Raw genomic sequence first — 14,381 nt, 5'->3', positions numbered from 1 at the left:
TGTCTGTCTCAAAATCTGTCTACCAGGTCTCTGTGCTACACCTTACTAACTGAAGTTTCTTCACTCACTTGCTTTCCCAGCAAATTGCTTGGGGCTTCCAACACTAATTGCCAAGTTGGTTCCATATATTCCCCATTTCTTACTAATATTGTTTTTGTCACTTTCTTTCCCTCCGTGTCTCCATGAAAATGGATTTAATTGGTGTTTTTCCTGCATGGCATTTGTTTCTACAATGTATGTAGCAGGAAGGGCTGGGGCAGCCCTGGCAATTCCTGCTAGCCTGCCTATTGTCCAGTGGGGAACACAGGACATTGAAACGGGTAAGAGTGGAGCAATGGGACTGTGGGAGGCTGGATTCACGAGGGGTGACATGGTCCAGCACTTCCAGGACCTTCCAGCACCACAAAGATTTGCATCAGAAGCCTCACAGTTATTTGTGGGAATATATTTTTGTGTATATGTCCATGTCAGAAGCAGGTTTCTCACTTCCCTTTTGTACGGCCAGTCTATACTGGAGAAGAAGACTACCTATCTTAAGATGGCCAGTTATTTATTGGGAAAAAAAACACCTAAAATCATAAGGATTATGGAAACAGATGTTTGTTTGCACAAATCAGTTTAGGGGAGCGGTTCTGTTTCTATGTCTGTAGACAATAAAGATCTGGGTAAAATTAGATGTTAAATTAGTTAGACTTGATTCGTGCTTATTGTGACCACTTCTTCATATGACTGTGCCACTGGAAGGGGAGAGCTGCCTTCCTTTTAAGACCGCATTGCACTGTTACACAGTACATGTGGCTCAATGCAAATGAAAATCTACTTCATTTGATCATATCCTGCTCATTGTTCACACTCTGGGTTTTTCACTGAGCTGGCAATATGAGCCAGAACCAAGTAGAGCAGAAGAGATATTTTGCTGCTGGTCCTTTGCAGAGTGTTTCCTTGCAGCAGAGGCAGGACTTAGAAAGATGACCTCTAAAGGAATTATTATCCTTTAGCAGAAAGGATGCAAATGACAATGGAGCTCTGCAGTTTGTCCTTCCCTGAAAGCTTGCCTGACAGCAGCCAGGGTAATAGGCTCCTCTGCCTGTGGAGGTTAGGTAACCTATAATGCAGAGCAACCTTCACGGTAAACGAAGCAGAGATGTTCTGGCAGAAATGTGGAGCAAGCATCCCTGTTGTGCCCCTGAGACCACCTCTGGAAGACATCACATGCTGTAGGGGTGAGAGGGAAGACACAAGCTGACATTTGCCCTGAAATTGGCATGTCTTGGGCACATTGAGGCAAAGAGAGCAGCTGAGTGCAAGGCTTTGTCCCTGGAGTGTCTGAGCTGAGCCCCGTGTCCTGTTCTTGAAGCCATTGCTTTTTTGCTCAGGTGGACGTGCACTCAGAGCAGCATAAGTCCGCAGTACAACATCTGTGAGCAGATGGTCCAGATCCGAGATGACCACATCCGCTTCATCTCTGAGCTCGCTCGCTACAGCAACAGTGAGGTAAGCTTGGGAGCAGTCACTTTAATTGAGTTCATTAGACAGACAAGGCTGGGAGAGGACAAAAGTGACATTAGTATGGTCTACCAAGGACATACAGTGAGATGGATAAAAGGACACAAGTGGAACAAACCACTACTCGATCCAGCAATAAAAAAAATGAGTTATGAAAAGTCCCTATGAGTGCAAATTTGTGTACTGGGAGATCTACTCCAAAAGCTACTAATTTTTGGCCAGAGCTCAGTTGAAATAAGAAGTAGAAATATTTTTGAAACGAATTGTTTATCATCAGCTGTGGGTGGCAGAACACCCATGTCTTGCAGATGGGTCTTTTTTGTTGCACAGAGATATCAGAGCTCTGCGGGAAATTCACAAGAGCTTGTCTGTTCATTACTGAATGTCAGAGCCTTTTCCGATGCAAATCTGACTGTTTTTTGTTGGTTTTTTTTTTGCAAATATGTGATCCTCATTGATCACTGTTAGTTCAATGAATTGTTAGCATTCTCAGCCCTGTTGTTTTGACATTTGTATATGCTTATTTGAACTTTTAAGTCAGTAAAGGCTTCCAGAGGAGTTCAGTGGTATTAGACCATCACAAAGAACTGGGAAAGTGGAATGAAAAGGTCAGTTATTTGCTTTGAGGTTACAAGTCAAACTCATTTTTCTGTAGGAAATAAATTGACCGCCTGGGTAGTAAGAGTCCTGCCAAGTTACACTCCTTTTCTCAAGGGAGAATACATGCACAGCTCAGTTTTATCTTGATCATAAGGTCATGGAGAATTCATTTCAGCTGGGATTTGAGAGGGATTTCTGTTGCTGCTGTTTGGCTCAGCCAAAGCTGCAGCAAGCTGCAGACTGCAGCCCTGACATGATGTGATCTCCTCCAGGTTGTCACCGGATCAGGGCTGGACAGTCAGAAGTCCGATGAAGAGTACCGGGAGCTCTTTGATCTCGCTTTACGGGGGCTGCAGCTGCTGTCCAAGTGGAGTGCCCATGTCATGGAAGTGGTGAGTGCACCAGTGTGTAATGTCCTCCTCACCCTGGGTGAGTGTCAACTTGTTAGCAGGCTGTGCGGCACAGATCGTGGAAAGGTGGAGCTGTTTGCATGCCACCTTACTTCAAGCCTTTAACAAACATCCTAAAATCAGGCAGCTGATCACCCTGAACTTCCTCTCTACCAAATGGAGAAAGAGAGCTTGCTCATTTCTAAAGTGGGACTGCCCTTCACAAGTTCTGAGATTTTCATGTTAAATACTGAATAAGCCTGAATCTTGAGCAATTAAAACTAATATGAATGATGATAGAAAGTTCACAGATATCAAAAGCCCAATGTAACAAACCACATAAATGAAAATAATATTTAACGCATTGATGATAAAGACAGAAAGAAGTACACATTCTGCACCCAAAGTTGTGTCAAGTGTACTGATGTCCAGCAAGTGTTTCCCTGTCATAGAGCTCTGTTCAGGCTCCAGCCTTGCTTCTCACTCATTGCAATGTTGACAGCATCTATTTCCATCTTTCAGTACTCTTGGAAGCTGGTCCATCCCACAGATAAGTTCTGCAACAAGGACTGTCCAGGAACAGCAGAAGAGTATGAACGAGCCACCCGGTACAACTACACCAGCGAAGAGAAGTTTGCCTTTGTGGAGGTAGGTGTCAGCTACTGCCTTGCTCCTTAGTACCATGGCAGAGAGAGTGGCCTGGAGATCAAGTTTTCTGCATTTAAAATTTTGACTTTGCATAAAAAATACTAAGAGCCAGCAAGGACTGTTTTCTCCTCAGGCACAAAGGGTGTTTGGAACATGTGCAGTTTCCCAGTTGGGTGTTATTAAAGATACTAAGGGATCAAGAGTGAAAACCAAGGGACAGGGGCCATCTGCAAGAAACTGGTGGTGGAAATGTTCTCCCCAGCTTGTTGTGATCCTTAAAGTAGATAACACTGAAAAAAAAAATCAGCCACCTATTTGCTGTACCTAAGTTACTTGAATAGAATTCATGTATTACCAGATAATGTTGGATTTTTGGACCTCTCCATACAAAGGCAAAACAGGAAGTACATCTGTTTTTAACTTTTGTTTCAGGTAATTGCCATGATCAAAGGTCTACAAGTGTTGATGGGCCGGATGGAGAGTGTTTTTAACCAAGCCATCCGCAACACAATCTATGCAGCTCTGCAGGACTTTGCGCAGGTGACACTGCGAGAGCCACTCAGGCAGGCAGTGAGGAAGAAGAAAAACGTCCTGATCAGGTTGGTCTTTCTTGAATGTAATGCACAGCCAATGTGTTTATTTTTATAGTATGTAGTACACATGTACTATATAAGTACATAGTCCTGTACACTTAATAATATACAGCTAGTCAACACACCTTGGCCTGCAACTCTTTCCATAGTGACTTTTGGACATGACTCCTGTACAAACAACAGTGTATATCCCCACTCCATACACCTCCCCTGTTAATGTTCATAGCTGTGAGTGTTTTTGCCTTGCAGCAAAATTGAGTTAAGCACTGATTTCCCTCTCCCTACCCATTCCAGTGTTCTTCAAGCAATTCGAAAGACAATTTGTGACTGGGAGGGAGGTCGAGAGCCACCAAATGATCCTTGCCTGAGAGGTGAAAAGGACCCCAAGGGTGGATTTGACATTAAAGTCCCACGGCGAGCGGTAGGACCATCAAGTACGCAGGTATGTAAATCTCTATCTTTATGGAATGAATGGTCTTAACAGCCATGCAGGAGTCTCCCATCTGTGGGTTAGCAGCTCTTTCCCTCGACTTTCCAATAATGTCTTTACCCTCATGTTATGTGTTAAAAAATGTTGTGTGTTTCTTTGATGCATAGCTTGTTGCATAGTTCCCCAAGTCTCCCTTTTTAGGGGCGTGATTATTTCCAGCTCAGAATGATGGTGGTCCAAAGGGTGCAGAAAGTAGAGTAGAAGCCCACCAGAAGTGTTATTTTTTTGCTGCAGAGCATCACGGTTGCGTGCAGTGGTATCTCGTAGGAGAGTAATGACTGTTAACTTCCTTCCTAAGCTCTACATGGTGCGGACCATGCTGGAGTCCCTCATAGCAGACAAGAGTGGCTCCAAGAAGACTCTGAGGAGCAGCTTGGATGGGCCAATAGTCTTGGCCATTGAGGAGTTCCACAAGCAGTCATTCTTCTTCACCCACCTTCTCAACATCAGTGGTGAGTGAGACTATGGCAGGGGGAGGCTTGAATCAACTCTCACATGTTTGGACAGGCAAAGGTTTATGTATAGTTTTGTTCCTCGTTGACTTAACGCAGATTTTCCTTGCTTTTTCCCAAATGTTCTGTCTGATGCAGACATGCTCCTAGGTAATAATCATTATGAGAACAGGACTGAGTCAGTAATAGCAAAAGAGCAGTAGTTTAGTTTCTAGGAGTGGAGTTTTCTTTCCATCCTAGGATGACTTCTGAGTTCCCCCCACTGGGGGATCTCTCTGTGTTGCAGAAGCGCTGCAGCAGTGCTGTGATCTGTCCCAGCTCTGGTTCCGGGAGTTCTTCCTGGAGCTGACGATGGGCCGCCGCATCCAGTTCCCCATTGAAATGTCCATGCCCTGGATCCTCACGGACCATATTCTGGAAACCAAAGAACCCTCCATGATGGAGTAAGAGATGATGGGCTGTGGTGGGCTGTGCCTTCAGTGGGGCTTGAGATTTTGATTTGGTGAAGGATAGACTGGGGATGAACAGTCTCCATGACAAGGGAGAAAGAAAACAACATGTTTTTTGACTTGCTGTTGCATGAGTGTGTAATGTATGAATAACTCATTAGCTGATGCATGCTGACTGCTTCTTGATACTGGAACTTACTCATGCACCATAAACCAGCAGTTGGGAATTGCTGCATTAGGATACCCACACAACTTGGTGGTAGCAGTCTACATACAGCAGTCAGACAGCATGTGCAACCAAGCATGGACATGAACCCTGGTTGAAGCACTTTAAGCACTTTTTTTGTACAACTGTTAAATGATCAAAGAAATTGCCGTAATGCGAGTGTAATTATGTTTATAATATCTCATTAAGGAAGCTTTGTTTTCTATTTTATAATCATTGGCAAGGCACTCTGAAATGAGGACAAGGCAAAACTTTTTTTAAGGGCAGAGAAGGAGATGGCATTGATTGAATAAGACACACCCAGATCTGTTCTTGCTGCTTCCAGCAGATCAGATAGGGAATGAGATGGGGGAACTTGAGGGTCTGGAGTGAGTGGAGATGAAAGCAATGAAATTGAGAAAAAAAGTCAGTTATTGCACTGTGTGGCTGCTGTCTATGCTGATATGCTCCAGGGTTAACTGAAGATATGATGTCTTCTTGTCCTCAGATATGTACTGTACCCCTTGGACCTGTATAATGACAGTGCATACTATGCCTTGACCAAGTTCAAAAAGCAGTTCCTGTACGATGAAATTGAAGCTGAAGTAAGTTCTCTTCCTCTTTATTGTATGTTAAGAGCTCATGGGAGTCACAGTGTCCTGTTTGACAGCCCAGCCCTGCAGTTCAGTGAATCAGTAATAGGCATCCCCTGAAAAATATACTCCATCAGACTGAGAAATTTTCAGAAGATCAAAATATTCAGAGAGCTTACACGCTCTGATGATTAAGGGCTTCAACTTAACAATGCCTGTGGGACCAGTGAAAGCCAGATGCTGTCAGACACTGTGAGCCTGGGAGAGTCTGTCTGATGGGCAGCGGGTTATGAGACATCAGAGGAAAATGACAACCTGGAGATCCCTGAGAGAGAGGGATGACTGGAGTTGGGGGGACTGGGATCCGTAAGAACATGCAGAAGCTATAAGCTCTGTATTGCTCTGTACTGAGTTATACCAATCTTGCAAGAATAAGAAGGAGTTACTTTGCACTGGTGACACCTTTGTGATTTCTTTTTTATTTTCTCCCCCAGGTGAATTTATGCTTTGATCAGTTTGTGTACAAGCTGGCAGATCAGATATTTGCCTATTATAAAGCAATGGCTGGCAGGTAGGAAAGCCTGACTGCTGCTGATGAGTGATGATATTGCTGTTAACCAAAAGGTACCTGTCAGGGGGTAGCCACTGCAGGAGGACAAAACAAGAGATTATCCTTGTCTCACAGAACTTAGTATCCATGTCAGACTAGTGTAGATAGGGAAAATAAATTAATGTGGGCAAGTGAATATGGCTAACAGTGAAATACAAATAATTAATATCCTGCATGAGTACTGTTTGCTGGAGCAGCAGCAAAGCAGATCAATCCTATTGAAGACGTGTCCTTGCTTGACTTTTGATTGTGTGTCAGGCTGATGAGTAGTGGAAGCCTCCCAGCTCTAGGAAGCAGGAATATTTGCCATTAAAATGACCAAATTGATACACAATCTTAGGTCATACATTGGACTGCAGGACTTCTGCAGAGTTGATTGTTCCCTTGTGAGGAGATAAGCCCTTTGTGACATTTCCTTTTAACCATTTAAAGAGCACAGATTAACTCTAATCAGTGTTCCTCTCATGTCCCCAAATGTGCACACTAACTCTGCAAGCAGTTTTGTTGCTTGATCACAGTTGGTCTTAAGTATTGGGGTGGTCTCCTTTTCTGATACTAGTGATATCTTTCAGTGCAGTCTTTTATATTTTTGGATGTCTTAGCCATAAAAGGCAAGAATGGCAGCAGCATGGCAGACAGCAGGTGACCACTGCTGCTTTGTGACTTAGAAGTGAAAGTAAAGCATTCGGGCATTTGTTGACATTTAGACCAAGATGAAAAGAAGGATGAATACAGCTCTGGAAGAGATCCAGAGAGAATTTGATTGTGTTTCCTTTTTCCTGATGTTAGTTCCCTTTTTCAGTGTTTTGCTGGACAAACGTTTCCGGGCTGAGTGTAAGAATTATGGGGTGATCATTCCATACCCACCATCCAACCGCTATGAGACACTGCTCAAGCAAAGGCATGTCCAGGTACACTGCAAGCAAGTAGTATTCATAGCTCTTGCTATATTATCCTTTAGTTGGCAGCTGGCATCCTAATGGTGGGCTCAGTTGAGACCAATGCTGGAATGGGAAGAGTTGAACCTGTTTCTGTCTCACTGAACTCAAGACATTGGTTTGAAGGGGATTGATGAGTTATGCTCCATATTTCCAACCTTATTCCCAAGTAGTAGTAAACCCAGTAGAGGGTTTACAACCAGCTTTTCCCCATCAGAATGTAACATACACCTATCTTTTCTTCTTTTCTCAGTTGCTGGGCAGGTCAATTGACCTGAACAGGCTCATAACCCAGCGTATCTCGGCAGCGATGTACAAATCATTAGACCAGGCCATTAGCCGCTTTGAGAGCGAGGATCTGACATCCATAGTGGTAAGAACTATTACTGAGAGTATGAACTGAGAGAATAATACACTGCTGCAGATACAGAGTCAGTTATCTTTGGCTAGTTGACCCACCTACAGTGGGGTTCAGCCAACCATGTATTTTCCTTTGTGATATTGAATCTCTACTGTTTCTATTTATGAAGCCTTAATTGCATTATTATTAGACTTTGAAATGTCTGTGTAGATCATAAGGTGATGGTCAGTATTTAGATTTAGCAGAATTCCTATAACAGAGACCAGTGATCAAGGAGTGGGAAATCTTGACTGTAATTCCCTCTGTTGAATACAGGTAGCTGAGATAGTTTATGACTGTACAGAATTTTCTGCCTCTGATTCTTTACAGGAGTATCAGAGTCAAGTAGTGTAAAATTACCAGTTTCCACCTCTGAAGGATTCTGATGTGAATGCCAGCCAGCACTCAGTGGGGAACAAAATTAATTTTGCTGCCTGCAGGTTTAGGAGATAGTGGACCAGGATCTCCTTGTGTAGAAGTGCAGCTGGCCTCAGTCACTGAGTTAAATCATTGTCTTTAACATTTGCTACATCCTCACCTGGGAAGTTCTCTGTGTGGGTGTAGCTATAATATCATCCCTTGGCAATTGAACCAACAGTTTCTATTGTCATCTTGGTAACACATGTCATCTGCTGCTGCTTTGTGTGCTGTAGGAGCTGGAGTGGCTCTTGGAAATAAATCGCCTGACTCACAGGTTGCTGTGCAAGCACATGACTTTGGATAGCTTTGATGCCATGTTCCGGGAAGCCAATCACAATGTCTCCGCACCCTATGGGCGCATCACCCTCCATGTCTTCTGGGAGCTCAACTTTGATTTTCTACCCAACTACTGCTACAATGGATCCACCAACAGGTGAGGAGTAAAACCAGGGCAGGGGGGCATCTGGAGACCTTATCATTTCTTTTCAGAATTTCCAACCTTCCATATAAAATTCACGTGCATTGCAGTGAGGTTTTTATACCTTATGATATGCAGCACTAAGAGTTAAAATGAAGTTAAAGTCCACCAGCTTCCCTTGGTCTTGGAAGCTCTAGTAATGCATTCAGACAACAAAGTTGGACAGAGATTACGAGCAACTGAGGTAGTTTGATCTAGAATGTTGTGACTCGTCAGCAGAGCTGTGGACGCAGCTCACATGTGGGTGCCTGCCTCCAAAAAAACCCCAAAACCTTCATAATACATTAAATCAATACACTTTATATCACCAATAGATAGGGGCAGGATTTTGCACGTATAGCTCAGATGATGACTTGCTAATTAGTGTGCAACCTCAGTTCCTCTCAGACCGTGCTGTGTCTGCACTGCCCATGGTTGACCAAGCACTGACCGCTTCCCTCCTGTCTCCTGTGCCTGCTGCAGGTTTGTGAGGACAGCAATCCCCTTCACACAGGAACCCCAGCGGGACAAACCAGCCAATGTTCAACCGTATTACCTCTACGGGTCCAAGGTCAGTAAATGAGCCGTGTCAGCCAGCAGCAGTGTAGGTTTGAATCCTTTATTTAGGAAGAAACAAATGCAAGACCTTCAATCACAGTGTGGCGAATGCAAATGTACGGCGTCATGTTGCTGTTTGAAACAAAAATAAGCCATGCAAGAAGCAGCTTCAGTGTGCTTTTTGCTATTGCTTTCCCATATTCTTCTTCATAACATGCCTGTAAAAGGGGGTGCTGATACCACCCTTTGCTTATTGGTGGTGCTGAGACCAAGTCACGTCCATCTGAATGCAGAGAGAGCAGAGCTAGCTGGAATTCTGTAGCGGTGCTGCTCCCTGAGGAAGGTGCCACTGCAGGAATCCCATTTGTAGTTCGAAATAGGAATTACTAAAACAGTGGAGTGCAAATGTAAACTACTTAACACTGGCAAAAAGCTCTTTTGTCAGGCCACGGTGACTGTTTATACAAGTGCTATGAGGGCTTGGGGTGTGATGCTAGTGGAGGATCACTCAAGCATGAAACTACTGGAGTGGAGTTTGTTTCTTGTGCACATTGGTTGATGACTCTGATGTGAACCTACAGCACTGATGCAGATTAATGACATTACAGTCAGCCTAGCCTGGCCATTCCCAGAAAGCTTACTTGGTTTCCTTTTAAAAACCCCTCAGTAAATGAGGATATTTTTGTGACTTGAAAAAACTGTTGTCCCTGCATCTAATGTTTCTACCTCATGTTCTGCCTTGGGACAAACTACCCCTGGGCATACACAAACTGGGAAGAGCTGGGAAAGGGCAGCATGAACTAGACTGCTAAGCTTTATTTTGCTCTCACTGAAGGCCATGCTGTGGCAAGATGGCCATCTTATCATCACTATTCTTATAGGGGAAGAAGCAGCGTGGGGAACTATATGGACTCTCTCTTGTGAAACTGGGGCTCCTCATGAGCACCGTGGTCATGGGCACTTCCAGAAGCTCTTCTTTCAGTCCATTGCTCAGAGGATCATCCAGTGAGCTGCTGCCTTCACCCACTTCTTCAGGGCTGGCGTCAGGCTGCTTTGGCCTGGAAGGCCCACAGCACTGTGCAGCCCAGAACTGCAGGCAACCGTAGACCAAGAGAGCTATAAAGCAGAGCAGCAACAAGCTGCTCACCATCCACATGGAGGTGGTGGGCTCGTGCTTAGAGCCACTGAAAAGCAGGGGGCTTTGGTCCAGTGTGTGAAATGTGGTGCAGTGGTTGCTCGAGGGGTAGGAGTTCTTGCACGTGATGCAGAGGACGTAGATGGTGGAGGGCGTGAGGTGATGGAGGATGATGGAGCTGAGGGACTGGGGGACTCGCTCCTCACGGTGGAAGTTTTGGCGCAAATAGCCAGCGAAGACACTGTTCCAGTTGGGGCGGTACATGACGTGGTAGTAGTTCTCTGGACAGGGATTGGTGGTGGTCCAGGAGACTGTGGCACTGGTATAGGTGACATTGTGCACTTCAATGTTCATCGTGCCCCTGAAACCAGAACCAGTGAGAGGCTGAGTTCCCCAATGCATGTGCAGTCCTAAAGGGCACTGACAGCAATGAAGGCTTTCCATCATTATTACTAGCCTTTAGACTGGGCCTGTGTAGGCTTCAGGTGAACTCCCTTTGCCTTTTGTAAAAGTAATTACTTAAACGCACAGCATTTTGGATAAGCCATGACTGTCCCTGTAATATTTTTTAAGTGTTTTGCCAGTGTTTTGACACTAAAAAAATACTGCATTTTTAGAACTATTAAGCACTCCAGATGCTCTCTAGCAGACAGAAAAATTCATCACAATTGTCTTTAGGCTCTTCAGCAAACTTTCAGAAGCTGAGTAACACAGCTGACTACTTCAAAACCTGCCCATTTCACCATAGAATCCTACACTCAAGAGAGTTTGTGGAAACGAAACTCAATCTGTTGAGGCACCTGCTGTACACAGTAGTTTCATTTATAGTACTGCTGCTTCCATAATTTCCACGTTCATAGTTGTTACTGTCTTTTCCCTCAGTCACCACAGCTTCACTTCCTTGAATGTAGAAAATGTCATATTCCCCTTTGCAGAGGCAAAAAGAAAGCAACTGTGGGAACTGAGCTGCCCATGACCTACGAGGAAGCTCTTTCCACTGGCTGCAGAAGGTCTGTGCCTGATGAGCTTGAATTAGATGCTCAATCTTAGGTGGCTAAAATTACTAAAGATGAATCTTTTCTGGTGCCCTGACTACTGTTATCAGCCTACTTCTTGAAAGAAAAATAACCAACCAAACATGTAGGGTGTACTTCATGCTCTAGTTAGATATTTGGAAAATCTCTGTGACTGGTTGTCTATACAGGTAGCTATTTTAGCTCTTTTGCTTCACATCCCCATATAGTGGAAAGGATGCTGCAAGTTTGATTAACATAAACTGATTATTAGACTTGCCTCTTAGAATTTCCCCTAGACTGACTTTTATACCTAAATTCCACATGGAAAAGCTGCACAATGATTCAGTAGTTGGTTTAAGCTGTTGCTGTGTTTTCTGTATCTAACGTTGCCTAATAAATAATAAATTGTTTATGTTACTGCAGCATCTCACACTGTAATAACTGTGAGATCTGAAAACTGCTGAAATATAATATCAAATTTTTTGAGGAATTACAAGTGTATGAATAACAAAGCTCTCCCCCTAATAAAAGAGTTTACTCAGTAACGCATCACTGTTTAACAGCAGCCACGAACTGGTACATCACTCTCTTAGGGAGCCAAAGTGCCCTCTGAACCTTGTTGCAGGGTTCTCTCCCCCCAGCCACCTGAGCACTCCAAGCAGGAGCTGCATGCAGTAGAGCTCATTTCTTTTTTTTTCTTCTTTTCTCCCCCTCTCCCTTAACAGAACTCAGAACTAACTTTCCCTTAATTCTCTCAAGAAGCAGCTCATCTTAACAACCATTTTAACCATTCCTTTGAGCAGAAAAGCACATGCACTCATCACTAAGCTCTCCCAGGGCCACAGGAAGCAGCTTACCTCCCCCAGCAGCTCTGCAGCAGCCCCTCAGTGGCAGGCAAGCAGTGTGGTACCTTCCCCTCTTCTCACGGCTGTGTCCTTCCTGCTCTGATAAATCCCTTCTCTGCGCGCTGTCTCATATTATACCCATCTTGGGCTCCGTCATCTCTCACCATAGCAACCAGTAGGGAAGGATGGGCAGGCATCTTCAAATGATTTGGGAATGTTGTCCCTAAAAGCTTTTTGCCTAGGAGAAGTGTGTCTCCGAGGCAGAACAAACAAGCCAGTTTTGTTTTGTTTTCTGATTTGTCTTTTGGTTTGTTGGTTTTTTTTTCCATCTCTATCTGCAGCCCTGCAGCAAGAACACTGCTACCCTGCTCCAGAGCCACAGCCTCCAGCAGAGTGGGGTTAAAGCCATATTGGCACATGGTGTGAAATCCAGCATCCTGGCCTATTGATAGCTTAGAACTCAGGGGCTTTGTCTTTGTTGTTATGATTTATTGCATGTTTAAACTCCTGTTTTAAAGCTTATCATTCTTGATACTCCAGCAATGTTCATTTGCTTTTTAACTTGTCTCCAAGCTGTGTGATAGGAGCAAGAACAGGCTTTTCTCTGAATACTCAAGGCAGGAAATAGAGGCAAAGCCACTGAGAGAGTAGCCTGAGTCTGTAGCCAAGAGGTGACAGGAGGGGACAGATGTAGCAGCAGGGCTGGTAAAGAGAGGCTCCGAAGAAGTGATTTGCTGCTCTCTGAAGCCACAACATATCCAAGAGAGGAACTTTCCAAAAATAAATCTCAGTTCTGGCTATGGAGTTGTTAGTTCCACATTCTTGCTGGAAAGGTGCTTGCAGAGTTTCATAGATCTTCAAAATGTCATTAAAGAGGAGATGATGCAAACCAGATTAGGAGAGGCTGTTACAAGCCCAGGCAGTACGTGTGACTCTTGCTTTTGATTGACACCTTGCATTTTATCTTCCAAGTCCTGCTGTATTTCCTTCTGTTTCTGAGTGGGCTGCAGCTGCCAGGGAGTTGAAAATGGGGAGCAAAGATGAAAATAATTATAGGTAGGGATGGAAATGAAAGTGCTCCCAGGCGGCCTCCAGCCTTTTACATCTCTCAGTCCTCCTTGCAGGAGCTGGGGAATGGAGAGCTCTTAGCTGCTCCCATGCTGTGAAGAAAGTACATCCTTGCCTGCAGGGAGAGCGCTGAAGATACAAATCTGTGTTCAGAAAGGTGGCATACACTATGTGGTAATACTTCATGGGAGTACTGCTTTCCTTCTGCAGATAGGTTGTTTAGTTTATTGGTGTTCACAATTGTTTCAAAATTAAATTTCAGTTGTTCTCACATAACATGTTAACAGAAGCAGAGGAAACCATAGCTGGGGTAGGAATAACAAAGAGTCCTAATCCTTCTCCATGCAATGATCAATGCCACAAGCTCTATTAGAACTGTAACAAAGTTTTCAGTGATGCTGGCATTACCAATGTCAAGTGAGCTGGAAATTCACATATCCATGGACAAGAGAACACCAAAACCATGTCAGTGCTGGGGCTGCTCCGGCACCATTGTTGTCTTCTACCCAGATAACATCTGCCAGTGGCCCTGGCTGTCCCTGCCTGCCAGTGTGCCCTCCAGGATGCAAACTATGAGTATGTTTGAGTGGTCAGCAGGAGCTGAGCAATTCTGTCACTCAGCCACTTAGAAAATGCAGCAGGTTGCCAAGTTTCCTACAAAGGAGCTGTAAATCAACAGCAATCCACTTCTTACCACTTGCTAACCACTTCTTAGCTCTGTAAATGCTTTAGATTGGGTTTCATTTATGCACTTTGAAGAGTGCTTCTGTTCTCTTGGCACTGCTGCACCCAGGGTCACACCAGACTCAGTGAAAATCACAGCTTCTCTCTCACAGCTGAGTTTGCCCACCCATTTTTAGCATGTGTGCGGGCAGATGTAACCTGGAGGGCAAGGCATGCTGCTGGCAGCTGTATTAATAGCCAGGGTGTGTGAGTGGGATGGAGCTGCTCTATTTTCTGCTGCCACGTCTGCAGCAGCAGCACTGAGGCATGAAGGTGGTGTTGGCAG

At 44.4% G+C, this 14,381-nt stretch overlaps 2 protein-coding genes across 5 annotated transcripts in view; one reads left to right on the top strand and one right to left on the bottom strand.

Annotated features, from left to right (window-relative positions):
- CYFIP2 (cytoplasmic FMR1 interacting protein 2) overlaps positions 1–14,381 on the top strand; it is a 47,372-nt gene that overhangs the window by 16,507 nt on the left and 16,484 nt on the right. For all 4 annotated transcript variants that reach the window (XM_065734669.1, XM_065734670.1, XM_065734671.1 and 1 more), the window contains 13 exons: positions 1,377–1,494; positions 2,379–2,498; positions 3,018–3,143; positions 3,576–3,742; positions 4,031–4,178; positions 4,525–4,678; positions 4,965–5,121; positions 5,841–5,937; positions 6,420–6,496; positions 7,338–7,446; positions 7,727–7,846; positions 8,527–8,726; positions 9,234–9,321. In XM_065734669.1, the coding sequence (XP_065590741.1) occupies positions 1,377–1,494; positions 2,379–2,498; positions 3,018–3,143; positions 3,576–3,742; positions 4,031–4,178; positions 4,525–4,678; positions 4,965–5,121; positions 5,841–5,937; positions 6,420–6,496; positions 7,338–7,446; positions 7,727–7,846; positions 8,527–8,726; positions 9,234–9,321 (1,681 nt within the window). The remainder of the gene's footprint in view (positions 1–1,376; positions 1,495–2,378; positions 2,499–3,017; positions 3,144–3,575; positions 3,743–4,030; positions 4,179–4,524; positions 4,679–4,964; positions 5,122–5,840; positions 5,938–6,419; positions 6,497–7,337; positions 7,447–7,726; positions 7,847–8,526; positions 8,727–9,233; positions 9,322–14,381) is intronic.
- FNDC9 (fibronectin type III domain containing 9) lies at positions 10,135–12,573 on the bottom strand. The gene is made up of 2 exons (XM_065734991.1): positions 12,317–12,573; positions 10,135–10,804 (listed from the first exon to the last, which is right to left on the bottom strand). Exon 2 carries the CDS (start codon positions 10,795–10,797, stop codon positions 10,135–10,137), a length of 663 nt encoding a protein of 220 aa, XP_065591063.1. The 5' UTR covers positions 10,798–10,804; positions 12,317–12,573.

The sequence above is a fragment of the Cyrtonyx montezumae genome, unplaced genomic scaffold (genome assembly GCF_038088225.1).
Source record: "Cyrtonyx montezumae isolate F1298 unplaced genomic scaffold, pur_monq_1.0 scaffold_18, whole genome shotgun sequence".
In the NCBI taxonomy this organism is placed as follows: Eukaryota; Metazoa; Chordata; class Aves; order Galliformes; family Odontophoridae; genus Cyrtonyx; species Cyrtonyx montezumae.
This window is presented reverse-complemented; position numbering and strand designations above follow the sequence as displayed.